The sequence below is a fragment of the Nesoenas mayeri genome, assembly GCF_963082525.1.
Source record: "Nesoenas mayeri genome assembly, chromosome: 11".
NCBI classification, from domain to species: domain Eukaryota; kingdom Metazoa; phylum Chordata; class Aves; order Columbiformes; family Columbidae; genus Nesoenas; species Nesoenas mayeri.
The window spans coordinates 19,183,183-19,198,415 of NC_137563.1; the positions used below are offsets into that span (position 1 = coordinate 19,183,183).

The window sequence follows — 15,233 nt, forward strand, 5'->3', positions numbered from 1 at the left end:
AATACTTCGTTTCTATGTGCGTATCAGGTACATACTCTGCTAGTCTTGGTATACAAGGTTCATCCTCTCGTGTTTTTAAATAATTGTTTCAAACTTCACCCAGCACTCCTGGGAGCGTGTTTCACTTGAGGCACCAGACCTCAGCAAGCCTGGGCACAGATCTGCAGTGCTCATTGCCCAAAAACTCACCGAAATGAAGGAAACAAACAAATCAAACCTAGTTGTGCGCTCTCTTATTTTCTGCCCTGTCCCGGCAGCCGGCTCCCGCCGGCTCCGGGCTGAAGTGGGTGGGAGCGTCTGTTCGGGGAATTTTCGGGGAAAAAAAGCCGAACTTGGTTAAATGGTGCTGCCGCGGGGGCCGCTGGGAGTTGTAGTCCGGGCGCTTTGGTGCCTCCGCGGGCTTACAGCTCCCAGCGGTGCGCGCCCAGGCCCCCATAGGAATCTCTTTATCACCCTGCTCTGGAAAACGAGTACATACCCAACAATCAGTCTTATTTGCAATCTTCAGAGTTTTCTGAATCATCGTAAGGTGGACATTTTAGGCCCATGGATGCAACTTTGGCTCTGGCGTTTTATGATACCCAACAGACATATTCCTGACAAACCTAGGTTCATAGCTACCAAAAGAATATTGTTTAAAAGACAAAAATTCCAACAGCAAATTATATACTTTCTTGTAAACACTCTAAGGTAATGTATGCTGTGCTATTACACCAAACACAGCCCATCACATTCTTCTGATGCTCAGTTTCTATGGAGCAGTCTCTCAAGCAGCCTGCCATCCTTCAGGACTTTTCTTAACCCTGGGGTAATTTATCCAAGAGTCAATTCCCTTGAGCTTAACCTCAGTGTTGTTAATTACTGTGTATGGGCCTTTCCACTTTTCTTTCAGAGCTTTGTCCTTCCAGGTTCAAAGACACACTCAATCTCCTGGTCGAAAAGGATGCACTGGTACATCCGAGGGTAAAAGTGCTGCCTCCTGGATAGACCCGTTCAAGGATAAGAGAGTTTTTCCCCAAAACAGAACATATTCCGTAAGTATCTGATTTCCAGAGATATGCATCTGGTCTGCACTTCCAGCCAAATTCACAAAATAAGGTCTCACACATATTATTTCAAAAGGACTTACCTTTTCCCGTACCCTAGGAGTAATTCGAATTCTCATTAGAGCAATCGATAAAACATCTCGCGTTCGTCAGCTCTTTGCGCCTACACGTATCAGTTAATGTCTCACCGCGGTCCCCAGTGGAGCCGGCTCACACAGAGAGGTTCGTTGACACACGCAAACAAGTGCAAAGCTGCAAACGCAACACCGAGTTCAAACACACGAACCGCCGCTCCTGTCCCGCTGTCCCCGCACGGCGGGTAACGAGCCGCCCCCACCTCCGCACCCGCCGGGCGGATCCAAGGGACGGGCCGCGATTGGGTGGAACTGAAACGGGCGGGGGGCTGGATTGGCGGGGCCGGGAGCAGTCTCGGCTCGGGATTGGCTGAATGAGTGAGGCGGGCGGGGCCGGAGACTATAAAGTGCGTGGGCGCGGAGGTGTCCGTGTCACTGTGGAGCGGCGCCCGCGGGAGCTGGTGGTGGTGCGGCTCCACGGGCTGAGGCCGCCGGTGAGCGCTGGGAGCGGGAGCCCGGGGAGCGGGAGCCCGGGGAGCGGGGCGGCGGGACCGCTGCTCGCGAGCCCGCGGTTCGTGCCAGGGAGAGCGGCTGAGGGCAGGAGCGGCGCGGGAAGATGCGGCGGAGGAGCGGGGCCCCGTCCCACCGGCTGCTCCCCGCTGGGATCGCGCAGCGGAGGTCGGGGCGGTGAGGGGGCCGGTCCCGAGTGGGGCCGAAGGGGGAGCTGAGGGTGAAACGAGGGAGGCCCGGGCGGCGCTGCGGGGGCCAGACCCGGCTCCCCGTGTGACTCGGGGCTCAAATAATGTAACTCAATAATAACTGTTACTATTTTCTTATATTATTATAAGCACAGTGTGTAATAACTTAAATAATGAAGTGTAATAAGGCCCAATAAAGTCTCCCCGGGGCAGGTGCTGCCCCTGCCCGTTCTCCCCATGCAGGTGCCCCCAGTTCACAAGCACTTTGGGTTCGCTCCCCGTTCCCCATCACCCCGAGGGTTCCAGCCCCACCCTGGGATCCCGCTGTTCGCAGAGCCGGGAGCGGAGCCGCAGGGCTGCGCTTCGGGCCTGGAAACCCACGGGGGCTGCGGGCTCGGGGCTGGTTCGGGCTCAGCCCCGGCCCCAGCGCTGCTCCCGGGGACGCGAACCGGGGACCCCGCGGCCGCTCCGGCCCGAGGTGGGCGGGGCATAGAGGGGCGGGGCCACCCACCGATACCTGCGATTGGCTGGCGGCCAAGGCTCTATTTAGGACCTGCCACTCAAAGCGATATGGGGACAGTGGTGACAGCTCGTATTGATGTGAGTGATGACAGTGACTGATTGACAACCTTGTCAACAGCTGCAGCGCCGCTGGGAGAGCCGGGAGCAGCTGCCGGAGGAAGGAGCTGGAGCCAGGACAGATCCTAGAGCTGAAGCTGAGACGGCACAGAGCTGAAATCACAACGAGGTACAGAGGGCTGGAGCTGAAATACAATGAAATCTATAGGGCTGGAGCTGAAAGAATCACTGCAGGGCTGGAGCTGATGCAATAAAGCTTGTGGGAAAAACACTGGAGCTGAAAAATCACTGTGGGGCTGGAGCTGCAACATCCCAGAGCTGAACTGCAGCCGGGAGCTGCGGAGCTGAGAGAAACCTGCGGGGCTGGAGCTGAACTGATGGAGACCTGGAGCTGAAATGAAGAGTCTGCAGCATGGATGGAGCTGAAATAAAATCTATAGGGATGGAGCTGAAAAATCACTGTAGGGCTGGAGCTGAAATCTCACAGAGTTAAAAAAAAATAAAGCTTGTGGGAAAAAGGGAGTTGGGCCTGAAACAAATCTATAGGGATGGGGCTTAAATAAAGATCTTGGGGCTGGAGTTGAAACGCCATAGGGCAGGAGCTGAAATAAAATCCATAGGGTTGGAGCTGAAATAAAGCTTGTGGGAATAATACTGGAGTTGAACACACCTCTGTAGGGTTGGAGCTGAAAAATCAATATAGGTCTGGAGCTGAAATCTCACAGAGTTAAACAAAAATAAAGCTTGGGGGAAAAAAGGGGTTTGGGCTGAAACAAATCTATAGGGATGGGGCTTAAAGAAAGATCTTGGGGCTGGAGCTGAAATAAGGATCTGGGGAAGGAGCTGGAGCTGAAACGCCATAGGGCAGGAGCTGAAATAAAATCTATAGCCTTGGAGCTGAAAAAATCATTGCAGATCTGGAGCTGAAATAAAGCTTGTGGGAATAATACTGGAGTCGAACACACCTCTGTAAGGTTGGAGCTGAAAAATCACTATAGGTCTGGAGCTGAAAAATCACTGTAGTGCTGGAGCTGCAACATCCCAGAGCTGAACTGCAGCCGGGAGCTGTGGAGCTGAGAGAAACCTGCGGGGCTGGAGCTGAACTGACGGAGACCTGGAGCTGAAATGAAGAGTCTGTAGCATGGATGGAGCTGAAATAAAATCTATAGGGTTGGAGCTGAAAAATCACTGTAGGGCTGGAGCTGAAATCTCACAGAGTTAAAAAAAATAAAGCTTGGGGGAGAAAGGGGGTTGGGGCTGAAACAAATCTATAGGGACGGGGCTTAAAGAAAGATCTTGGGACTGGAGCTGAAACGCCATAGGGCAGGAGCTGAAATAAAATCCATAGGGTTGGAGCTGAAATAAAGCTTGTGGGAATAGTACTGGAGTGGAAAAAAAATCACTGTAGAGCCAGAGCCAAAATAAAGCTTGTGGGGAAAAACACTGCAGTTGGAAACACCACTGTAGGGCCTGAGCTGAAAAATCACTATAGGGCTGGAGCTGATGCAATAAAGCTTGTGAGAAAATACCGGAGCTGAAAAATCACTGTAGGGCCAGAGCTGCATCATCCCAGAGCTGAACTGCAGCCGGGAGCTGCGGAGCTGAGAGAAACCTGCGGGGCTGGAGCTGAACTGATGGAGACCTGGAGCTGAAATGAAGAATCTGCGGCAGGAGCTGGAGCTGAAATAAAATCTATAGGGATGGAGCTGAAAAATCACTGTAGGGCTGGAGCTGAAATCTCACAGAGTTAAAAAATAATAAAGCTTGGGGGAAAAAGGGAGTTGGGGCTGAAACAAATCTATAGGGATGGGGCTTAAATAAAGATCTTGGGGCTGGAGTTGAAACGCCATAGGGCAGGAGCTGAAATAAAATCCATAGGGTTGGAGCTGAAATAAAGCTTGTGGGAATAGTACTGGAGTTGAACACACCTCTGTAGGGTTGGAGCTGAAAAATCACTATAGGTTTGGAGCTGAAAAATCAATATAGGTCTGGAGCTGAAATCTCACAGAGTTAAACAAAAATAAAGCTTGGGGGAAAAAAGGGGTTTGGGCTGAAACAAATCTATAGGGATGGGGCTTAAAGAAAGATCTTGGGGCTGGAGCTGAAATAAGGATCTGGGGAAGGGGCTGGAGCTGAAACGCCATAGGGCAGGAGCTGAAATAAAATCTATAGCCTTGGAGCTGAAAAAATCATTGCAGATCTGGAGCTGAAATAAAGCTTGTGGGAAAAACACTGGAGCTGAAAAATCACTGTAGGGCCTGAGCTGAAAAATCACTATAGGGCTGGAGCTGATGCAATAAAGCTTGTGGGAAAATACCGGAGCTGAAAAATCACTGTAGGGCTGGAGCTGCAACATCCCAGAGCTGAACTGCAGCCGGGAGCTGCGGAGCCGAGAGAAACCTGCGGGGCTGGAGCTGAACTGATGGAGACCTGGAGCTGAAATGAAGAGTCTGCAGCATGGATGGAGCTGAAATAAAATCTATAGGGTTGGAGCTGAAAAATCACTGTAGGGCTGGAGCTGAAATCTCACAGAGTTAAAAAATAATAAAGCTTGTGGGGAAAAGGGGGTTGGGGCTGAAACAAATCTATAGGGATGGGGCTTAAATAAAGATCTTGGGGCTGGAGCTGAAACACCATAGGGCAGGAGCTGAAATAAAATCTATAGGGTTGGAGCTGAAAAAATCACTGTAGGGCTGGAGCTGAAATAAAGCTTGTGGGAATAATAATGGAGTTGGAAAAAATCACTGTAGAGCCAGAGCCAAAATAAAGCTTGTGGGAAAAAACGCTGCAGTTGGAAACACCACTGTAGGGCCTGAGCTGAAAAATCACTATAGGGCTGGAGCTGATGCAACAAAGCTTGTGAGAAAATACCAGAGCTGAAAAATCACTGTAGGGCTGGAGCTGCGACATCCCAGAGCTGAACTGCAGCCGGGAGCTGCGGAGCCGAGAGAAACCTGCGGGGCTGGAGCTGAACTGATGGAGACCTGGAGCTGGAGCTGAAATAAATCTATAGGGATGAAGCTGAAATAAACATATTGGGGCTGGGGCTGGAAAAATCACTGCAGGGCCGGGAGCTGAAACAAAATCTACAGGGATGGGCTGAAATCACACGGAGTAAAAAAAAACAAAACAAAACAAAAAAACAACTTGTGGGAAAAGAGATGAAAAAAATCACTGTAGGGCTGGGGCTGGAGCTGAAATAAAGAGCTCGATGGGTCAGATGGGGCCGGGCAGCTCCACTGCTCAGCCCCGGGCCCCTGCCCAGGAGAACCTGCTGAGGAGGTGGAGGAGGATGAGGAAGGTGTGGAAGCGCAGGGAGAACCGCGCTGTAATCAGTGACAACTTCGGGGCTGAGGAGGAGGAGGAGGGAGGCGGAGGAAGGAGCCCCCAGGCTGCAGCACTGTGAGGGTTTGCTGGCACAGAGGCTCTGCCCTGCCTGACCTTTGATTATAAAATAAACCATCGAAATTACCTTTTGGAGTGTGTGTGTGTCTGCATGTAGAGCTTGCCTTCTGCCTCCACACAGAGCCCAGTCCCACACCGGGAAAAAACATGGGGTGAGGAGGGGAAAAGCCAACAACAAACCCCACAAACAAGCTTTTGGCTGAAAATCCTCACCTTGTAGGCAGCACTAAGAGCCCCCATCATTGGGTGCTGCGCCTGTTGGGGTGAAGCCCTCCCCACAGAGAGGTCTCGGGAGGCTTCATCTGCAGCCTCAAGTATCTTCAACCAGGGAGCCCTTGGGATGGTGCCCTGGAGGGAGCACAGCCCCTCAGCCCCCGCTGCTGTCTCTGGGGTGTTTTGCTGGACCAGCCCTTCCCTCGGAGCCAAACCCACCCCTCTCCATGTGTCACCCCAGGGCAGAGCCGCACACTCACAGGAACTCGAGGACGTTGGCATGCAGGAAGGTCTCGTAGGAGGACAGCACTTGGTTTAGCTGGAAGAAAGCAGCGCCCATTAATAGAGAAGCTTTTGCAAATTCCGCTGTGTGAGGAAGGCACGTACGGGGGTGTGCGATAAACAGAGGGGAGTCAGCTGGGTTTGCCCAGGGCAGGACACGCTGGTGGACACCAGAGTCCCAGAGATGGCCCAGCCGGGGCCCCCACCAGACCAGAACCAGCACCAGGAGGGAACACTCGGCACCATGGGGTGCGATGGCCCTGCCAGAGGTGCGGGGAGCCCAGTCCTGCCTCAAACCCACCACCCCAGTCCAATTGCTCTGCACCACGCATGGGTGGGTGACAGCAAAGCCCCATCTGCGTAACCCCCCTGTGGTGCTAATCTGTAAATTAACAGGACTGAGGCCCTCATTCCTCGCAGGTTGAGCTGGACACCAAACCTCTGCCAGCAGCTCCTTGCCCACCTGGCCGGGAGCCATCTCCAGCCCCAAGGGAAGGTCACAGAGCATGGCGAGGGTCACCATGGCGAGGGTCACCATGGTGAGGAAGGCCACGGCGAGGATCATCATTGTGAGGATAGTCATGGTGAGGAACGCCATGGCGAAGAAGGCTGAGTGGAGGATGAGCACGGTGAGGAAGGCTCAGTGGTGAGGAAGGTGACGGTGAGGAAGGCTCAGTGGTAAGGAAGGTGACGGTGAGGAAGGTGATGGTGAGGAAGGTGACGGTGAGGAAGGTGATGGTGAGGATGGCCATAGTGGGGAAGGCCATAGTGGGGATGGCTGGGGCTGTAAAGGTCCTGGTGAGGGGGAGGATGGCCATGGTGAGGAAGGCCATCGAAAGGAATGCCGTGTTGAGGAAGGTGATGGCGCGGCAGACCTTGGTGAGGATGGTGATGGCGAGGATGGTGATGGCGAGGATGGCCACGGCGCGGCAGCCGGCGGTGAGGACAGCCGTGTGAAGGTGCAGAGGGCCGTGCCGGGGCAGCCCCTGTCCCCCTGTCGCCTGTTCACACCGACTGACATCGCCCGGCGCCGCGGGCGTTAACCGCGACCTCCAAGCCATAGAGAGGCAGCGAGAGCGGCCCGGGGCGGAGCCGCTCTGGCCTCGCGGGGAGAGGCGGGCGGCGCCGGAAGCGGAAGTAGGAGCGGCGGCGCTGCTGGGCCGGGGGGGCCGGGCCGCAGCCGCGGAGGGACCGGAGGGGCGGTGAGCGGCGGGAAGGCCCAGGGGGCGGCCCGGGGCGCGGAGCGGGGCTGGGGCGGCCGGCGGGGCCGGCCCGGGGGCGCGGAGCGGGGCTGGGGCGGCCGGCGGATGGGGCCGGGCCTGGGCCCAGCCGCAGCGCCCCGCTGTCGTACTTGCGTCCCCGGCGGAGATCGGGTGCCGGGGCGGGCGGTGCCGTGGCCCTGAGCGCTCCGCTCTCCCCCTGCCAAAGCGTTGGCGCAGGTGACGCGGGCCAGGGGCGGTGGGGCCGGTTTGTACCGGGGTGTTTGTAGGAGGCGGCGGGGAAATAACTCGTAGCGTTCTTATAAACAGCCCGTTTCCCAGGGGAGGCCTCCAGCTTAAAACCTTCCCCGGTCCCGTCCTCGCCTGCGCCCTTTGCGGGGGTCTCTGCCCACAGCCCCCGGGCCGGGGGCTCCGGTGGGCTGGGAACGTCCTTATCCCCTCCGGGAGCCCCTGAGCCGGGCCCGGTTGGAGCGGGGAAACCTCTCGTGTGTCCTCAGATGCATCACTGTAAGAGGTACCGGTCCCCGGAGCCGGAGAGCTACCTGGGGCAGCGCTGGAAGAGGAGGAGATCGAGGAGCAGGGACTACGAGGGGAGGGTGCGGTACCCGCCCCGCAGGGATCTCTGCAGGAGATCGCGATCCAGAAGGTGAGAGCAGGCTGGGGCCTGGGGGAGCGAGCAGGGAGGGACGAGACCCTCGTCCTCCCTTCTGACTGTGTTTGGGAGCTGGCACTGAGCAGCGGCAGCTTTGGTTTCCTGACCACGGATCAACTTTAAACCTGTAAATCCTAGGGATGGAAGTCAAGGGCTTAATCGTGTGTGGCTTCCCTGACACGTTTCTGCCTCTCTGTCTAGCCAAAAGTTCGTCCCAGAGCCATGTCTTTAATATTAACAAGGGAGAATGTGCCCTGGAATCATGTTTCCCAGTTCTAATGCTGTGAAGGCATTAAAGTTTTGTTTTGTTTTTTTTTTTCCCCAGCCACCTGCTTCCTTCTGAAATTATTACAAATCTAATTTAAAGTAACAACACCCCTATGCTCCCAGAAAATATCTGAGTGTCGCTAACTGATCTTTCCTGCTTCAGCTCTGATTTAGATTAAAACAGGCTTTTGCAAACAGGCAATGGGACCAAGAGCACTTACTTTGAGCAGGACTCTGCCTTTCGTGCTTTTTCCAGGCTTTTAAACACATTCTTGTTTGTGCTGCAGCCATGACCGGATGCCTTACCACAGGAGATACAGACGGGACAGCGACGCCTACAGATTCGAAGACCGAAGCCCATCTTTTGGAGAGGATTATTACTCGACCCGCTCGCGGAACTGGCGGCGATCCCGAGGCAGAGAGCAGCACCGTCCAAAGAAACACCCGCACTACTGCCGGAAACACAGGACCAGGTCTTGTAGCAGTGCCTCCTCGGTGAGTAGCATCCAAAATGAGATCAGGGTTTTAACTGCTCTTACCTCCTTTCAGCTCTGAACACTGGGTGAGTACCTCTAATCCCTTTCTTTTTTTTTATGTTTGTTTTCATTACGTGGAATGTATAATCCAAAAATCTGTGTTTTGTTAAGCGGGAAGCGTTTGTGGCTATTGGTTTTTACTAGTCCAGCCCCTGTAGCTTTAATAGGTGAGGAAACTAAGCTGCATTTGTTATGGTCGAGGAGGGGACGAGGGAAGGCTGGAAATGGCGCAGACAGGACAGGCTGACAGGGCAAGCCTTGGCCACAGGCCAGCCCGGCTGCTGTGGGGGATCGGCGTTGTTTGGGTTTATGTGCAGCCAAGGCCTCGCTTTGCACGCTGCCGCTTCTGGGGGGGTTTGGTACGGAGCGCTCCCGCGAAGGCAGGGCGGGTGGACGCTGTGCCAGGATCCCAGGTGGGATCCGTCAGCCCAGTGCTCCCCACGGTGATTAACCCATGTCCTGCTGTGCTCAGAGAAAGGCTCCCGCCCCCTGAGGATATACACTTGTCCCCTCTGCCGAGTGCCACACAGGTGTCCTTGCATTTTGGCTGCTTTGAGTTAAACTTCCCTGTTTTCCACCCTGAAATGTAGTATTCCTGTCAAGGATGAACTGGGAATACACTGAAGTGTTCTGAGGTGTCAGACTAGACGTCTGATGCTTCGCTCCTGTAAGGAACGTTTCCATCTTTCCCAAGTTTGTTGCGTTTAAATGACTGAGTTAAATCCCTGTAGTTAGAGTGGAGATCTGTATGGCTGGGAAGTTCTGACTGTCTGTTGCTTTCCTCCTTCTATTCCCAGTTGACTTTTTAATTTTAGTTTTAGAAAGAGCCAGGGTTACAAGGAAAATGCTCCAGCGCGGTTTGCATGCAGTGATAACAGTGAACAGGTTTGGGCTGGCCTGATCTCAATCCTTTGAAGTCTCCCAGCTTGTCTCAACTGTCCCCTCTGCCTTCTCCTCCCTTTTAGCTCATCTTTTGGGATTTCATTGTAGCTCATTATTTTGGATTAGCTGGGGGGGGAAATGGAGGTGACAGGTGCAGAAGAGAAGCCTGATAGAAGCTCAGGCATGGAAATGTAGAGCTTTATATTAATGTCTTTGGCTGTAGAGATTGTAACTATTTTTAATGCTAAGTAGAAAAGGATCAGGAATTAGGGTAGCTTGCTTTGTGGACCCCAGGTCCTTTTGGGAGCATTTGGCTGGTTTTCCAGTAGAAGCTCGCAGTAGCAGGGGTGAAGAAGACGCTTGAAGTGGAGTGAAACATGGGAATTCACTCTACCATTCCTCTTCCTAAAAGTTCTCCCAGGCTTCAAATCACATCCCAAAGGCACTGTGCAACACCAGGTCTGTTTGCAGCCAGTGTGGATTTGGGATCATTGTGGTAGTTGGTTCCCTCAAGAAGGGGAGGGCTGGTTTGTAGTGGGGGCAGGATACGGCTCTGGGGCACTGGTGATTTATTAACCGAGGTACAAATGAGTGAGCTGCATGGAGGGAGGGAGAACTGCTGCCCTGGCTTCTACTGGACAACTTGTCTGAACTGACAGCTCGCGTACTCTGCGTCACCTTTGCCAGCAAAGAAAACGATGTTCTTCTGGCAAAACCCTCCTTCTTCTCCCGCCTCCGGCAGCATCCTCGGGTGCTGCGGAGGGAGCTGCTCCTCTGTGGGGAACGGTGGCGCCCAGCTGAGCCACCCTGACCCTGCGGCTCCGCAGCTGCTGCTCCCCTTCGGAGAAGAGGGGGAATGTTCCTGCCTCAGAGGCACCCGAGGCCATAGCTAATGAGAGATTTTTTTCTTTACATACCTGTAGCTGTTGATTACTTTTCTGTTTTGAAGTTAGTTTTGTGTCTTGACGTGTCCCTTGCAATATCCCTATCGTTATATATGCTGTGTGCCTTATGAAATGCTGGGATCTGGAAAATCCACCCACCGCCGCACCGTCATCTCCACCTTTGAATGACAACACAATCCTGCCACTCGGAACTGGGCGCGCTTGGTCGTATGCCGTTTCGGGGGGCGGTGCGTACAGAGAAGCCAACAGAGCAGTAAGCGCAGCAGGAGCGTGGAAGATGACAAGGAAGGCCACCTGGTGTGCAGGATCGGCGATTGGCTTCAAGAGCGATGTACAGCCACCTTTCGTAAAACTTTACCTCTCTACTTTCTATCCCCATGTTAGACGAGATCTCTCGTATTGTACTGGAGGGGTCTCTAGTGTTTTTATTGCTTATAAATGGACTGAGCAGTAAATTGCCTGAGGCAGACAATAGAGCCTTGAGTTTTAAAGAGTGTAGCAGTGAGAGACTTTATTTTTTTTTTTTGCTTTGACAATTGATTGCTGTGAAATTGCAGGACCTCAGCTCTCGCCAAGCCCCTGAAGTTCACATCCGCTCCTGTTTTCTCTCCTAGACGAAATTGTCGGCAGCCTTGGCGAAGGCACTTTTGGCAAAGTAGTGGAGTGCGTGGACCATGCCAGGTGGGCGTCTTTCCCTTCCAGACGAGTCGCGTGACCCCTCTGCGTCACGCTCACGAGCGCAGCAGGATTAATGCTGCTGGTTTGGCCTGGGACTCTGTCAGACCAAACTCTTGTCACCTTCCACTTGTTGCTGTGGCACAAGTTACTTTGTAGAGGAAGCAGAAAGTGGCCTGGTTCATACCTGAGCCCCTGAGGTTGCAGGCTGATGTGTTAAGGGAAGCAGGGGAGTTCATTCTATGGCTGAGGTTTTCAGCACAGGCTGTGAACTTCCTCTGCTCTTATTATTTTTTTTTCAACCTCTCCTGTGATTTCACTTGACCCCTGTCTCTTCCTGACCTTTTGTCTGGCTCCGAGCCACCAAGTCAGCTTGGTGGAGGAGCTGCTGGCAGCTCCTGCCTCCTCCGAATTCTTTCTGGCACTGCCAGAGCGGGGAGGTGGCTGCTGGAAGCACAGTGACCTTACAGATTGCTGTGTCAGGAACCTGGGCTGGCAGAGCCGGCTGCAGCTCTCCCTGGGGCGTTGTTACTCAGCAATAGCTTTTTGCTTCAAATTAACTACTGGTCAAGCGACGTAAGTCTTTGGCAGACCTTGAGAGCTGCTTTGGGACCCTTTTAACACACAAAAACGTGACTCAGGTGATTGGGATGTGGCTTCTCTCTGTGGACCGAGGACATCCAGATGTAGGCTTTTTCTCTGACTCCATCCTTTGGTCTCTTCCCTTACAGAGGCAAATCTCAGGTGGCACTGAAAATCATAAAAAATGTTGGAAAGTACCGAGAAGCAGCCAGGCTGGAAATTAATGTCCTGAAAAAAATCAAAGAGAAGGACAAGGAGAATAAATTGTAAGTTCCTGCAGGACTCCTGGGTAGGCAGTGCCATGACTTTATAGACAAATAGCCTGTTTGGGTGATATCCAGAGAAACATGGGGCAAATTAACAAAAAGCATGCTTCTGAGTCAGCTGGCTCAGAGCTTTTGCTCATCGACCGCTCCTGAAGTAGCCAGAAACAGGGAGAACAACTGTTTTGTCAAGTCCCTCACGTCTTTCTCTCCCCACAGCTTGTGTGTCCTGATGTCAGACTGGTTCAACTTCCATGGCCACATGTGCATTGCCTTTGAGCTTCTGGGCAAGAACACTTTTGAGTTCCTGAAGGAGAATAACTTCCAGCCATACCCTCTCCCTCAGATTCGGCACATGGCCTACCAGCTCTGCCATGCCTTGAGATGTACGTCACCCAGGGCCACCATGTCCCCCCAGAGCGGGTCGGGAGGGAGCTGAGTTGGCTTTGTGCTTTGATGGGCAGAGTTGTGTGGGTTCTGCAGTGTCTGCTGCTTCTATATATTTTTTTCTCTCTCTCTTTCTCTCTGCCGCCTGTGTAGTTTTACATGACAACCAGCTGACTCACACTGACCTCAAGCCAGAAAACATCCTGTTTGTCAACTCTGATTTTGACACTCTGTACAACGAGAAAAAGGTGGGTTATGTCCCAAAGAGAAGGGACTAGACCAGGAATAGCCTGCCTTTGTGTCCGTGTTCCATATGTACCCACAGGGCCTTAAAAGTCTGTTTAGTGAGAGGAAACTGGAACTTGAACCTCTTCTTTCTCTATCTTCTAAAAGCTGTAAAAGCTCCGGGCCATGAAGTGGAGCAGCTTTCCTTAACACTGATCTACGATGTAAAGAGCTCAGAGTTTCAGTATAATCCTTCTGATTAGTGTAGACACAGCGGTTCTGGGGTCAGAGCGCTCTTCTCAAAGCCCAGCTTAATCCTGAACCAACTCTTAGCAGCTCTGAGGACTTCTTGTTTGCTTGCAGAGCTGTGAGGAGAAATCCATTCGGAACACGAGCATTCGTGTGGCGGACTTTGGAAGTGCCACCTTCGATCACGAGCACCACACCACTATCGTAGCTACCCGGCACTACCGTCCACCAGAAGTGATTCTGGGTGAGTGTCACTGGTATTTCGGGAGTCTCAGGCAGGTGGAGGAGAACAGTTGTCCCAGGGATGCTGTAGGATGGTGCTGTCTAGAGGAAAACCAGCTTGAGAATGCTCCAGTTCTTGGGGACAGCCTGTTCTGTGTGTTGCTGCAACATCACCTCAGTGGTCTCGAGGTCCTGGTTGTGTGGAAGGAACTTGCAGATAGTGAGATGCAGCGCAGAGAGCCGAGGAAAACCTGTGAGACTTGGGAAGTGTTCAAATTGGTTCTGGGGGAACACAGAGTCAGCGTAAGTTGAAACTGAATCAGTCCTCTTGCCAGTGTGCAGAACGCTGGAAGTCACACAGATAACTTGTAGGGCTGCCTCCGTGTCATCCCGGCAGTTTCAGTGAGGTGCAAGTAGAAATCTGGTGGGGTGTGTTGGGAGAGCAACATTAATGTGATTCTCCTTGCAGAGCTGGGCTGGGCGCAGCCATGCGATGTCTGGAGTACCGGCTGCATTCTGTTTGAGTACTACCGCGGCTTCACGCTTTTCCAGGTACGATTCGTGCAAGAGACACCGTCCCCTACAAATCCTTAGTGTCTAAAAGGGCTCAGACTTGGGTGAAAGGAATGGAAATGCAGAGCAGGCACTGAAAATCAAAAGGCAAGTTTGAAAATAAGCCCTGAACAACCCCTGGTTTGAGGACTCGTGCCTTGCTGGAAGGATGAGGTTCAGATCACTTCTGGTGAAGAACAGAAAAATCAAGAAGTACAGGTGGATGGGAGCTGCAGCATTCCTGACAGGGGCTTGTCCATTCTTCCCTGTACTTGTGTAGGTGACAAAACTTCTGCCATCAGATCTCCAAGTTCTGAATTAATGTACCATTGCTCTTTCCCTTTGCAGACCCATGAGAATCGTGAGCATCTTGTCATGATGGAAAAAGTCCTCGGGCCAATTCCATCTCACATGATCCACAGGACTCGGTAAGAACCTGTTCCTGAACTTAAGACAGTCCAGTTAACTGTAGCTAATTACTCAGGATACCAATTATATCCTCACATCGAGTCTTCACTACATGGGTGTAGCCCTACTGAACATCATCTTTCTTCTCCAGAAAGCAAAAATATTTCCACAACGGGAACCTGGTATGGGATGAGAACACATCCGATGGGCGATATGTCCAAGAGAACTGCAAGCCCCTGCGGGTAGGTGCTGCTCTGTGGCTGAACTGCTCTGTGGTTCCCTGCCTGAGATCAGTTAAGTGGGGCTTGAGGATGGGAATAACTGGGAAATAGGATTTTATTGGTCTGGCTGAAGCAGGACAGGCACTAGGGAAACAGCCGTGACCTTGCTGTGCATCATGAAACCAGGGCCGAGGGTTCAGCGCCCTTCTGTTTCAGACGTACATGCTGCACGACTCGCTGGAGCATGCCCAGCTCTTTGATTTGATGAGGAGGATGTTAGAATTCGACCCTTCCCGGAGGATCACCTTCTCGGAAGCCCTCCTGCACCCCTTCTTTGCTGGCCTCTCCGCAGAGGAAAGGATGCTGTGCGGTCGAGGCGCCAGCCGGGACCTCAGCAGATGACAGCGATATCTGCTGGATTTGTACATACAGGATCGGTCCAGCCTCGGCAGTTCAGCGCCACTTGCTCTCTTCTCCCCGAATTTAGAGGGGTTGGGGCGCTGCAATAAAGACCTTGGATAGGGGAGGGGAAGAAAAGCTACATTGGAAAGCACAGATTTGTCTATTTATATGTTGTAAAGTTAAAATAAAGTGTTTCTTATTGTTTGATACTTCCCTTGTAGACAGGTAGAGGGTTCTTTTGCTCCCAGCTTTGCCTTTTCTGCAAAGGAAGATGGAGATGTTAAAAAA

General features: G+C 52.8%; 1 protein-coding gene and 1 long non-coding RNA gene across 3 annotated transcripts; both read left to right on the forward strand.

Moving 5' to 3' along the window:
* Nucleotides 1-1,637: 1,637 nt before the first annotated feature.
* LOC308044657 lies at nt 1,638-2,919 on the forward strand. Its single transcript, XR_013922643.1, has 2 exons — nt 1,638-1,798; nt 2,459-2,919. It is a non-coding gene; the product is annotated as an uncharacterized lncRNA (long non-coding RNA).
* Nucleotides 2,920-7,371: 4,452 nt separating this feature from the next.
* CLK3 (CDC like kinase 3) lies at nt 7,372-15,159 on the forward strand. Of its 2 annotated transcripts, none has more exons than XM_080350953.1 (13): nt 7,372-7,499; nt 8,015-8,163; nt 8,724-8,931; nt 10,997-11,090; nt 11,374-11,440; nt 12,166-12,282; nt 12,499-12,665; nt 12,820-12,914; nt 13,255-13,384; nt 13,832-13,914; nt 14,263-14,342; nt 14,474-14,564; nt 14,760-15,159. In XM_080350953.1, the coding sequence occupies exons 2-13, from the start codon at nt 8,015-8,017 to the stop codon at nt 14,943-14,945; spliced, it is 1,467 nt and encodes a 488-aa protein (XP_080207079.1). In that variant the 5' UTR covers nt 7,372-7,499; the 3' UTR covers nt 14,946-15,159. The 2 variants fall into 2 exon arrangements, with proteins under 2 accessions (XP_080207079.1, XP_080207080.1); XM_080350954.1 differs by lacking the exon at nt 7,372-7,499 and adding an exon at nt 7,566-7,736.
* The last annotated feature ends 74 nt before the right edge of the window (nt 15,160-15,233 follow it).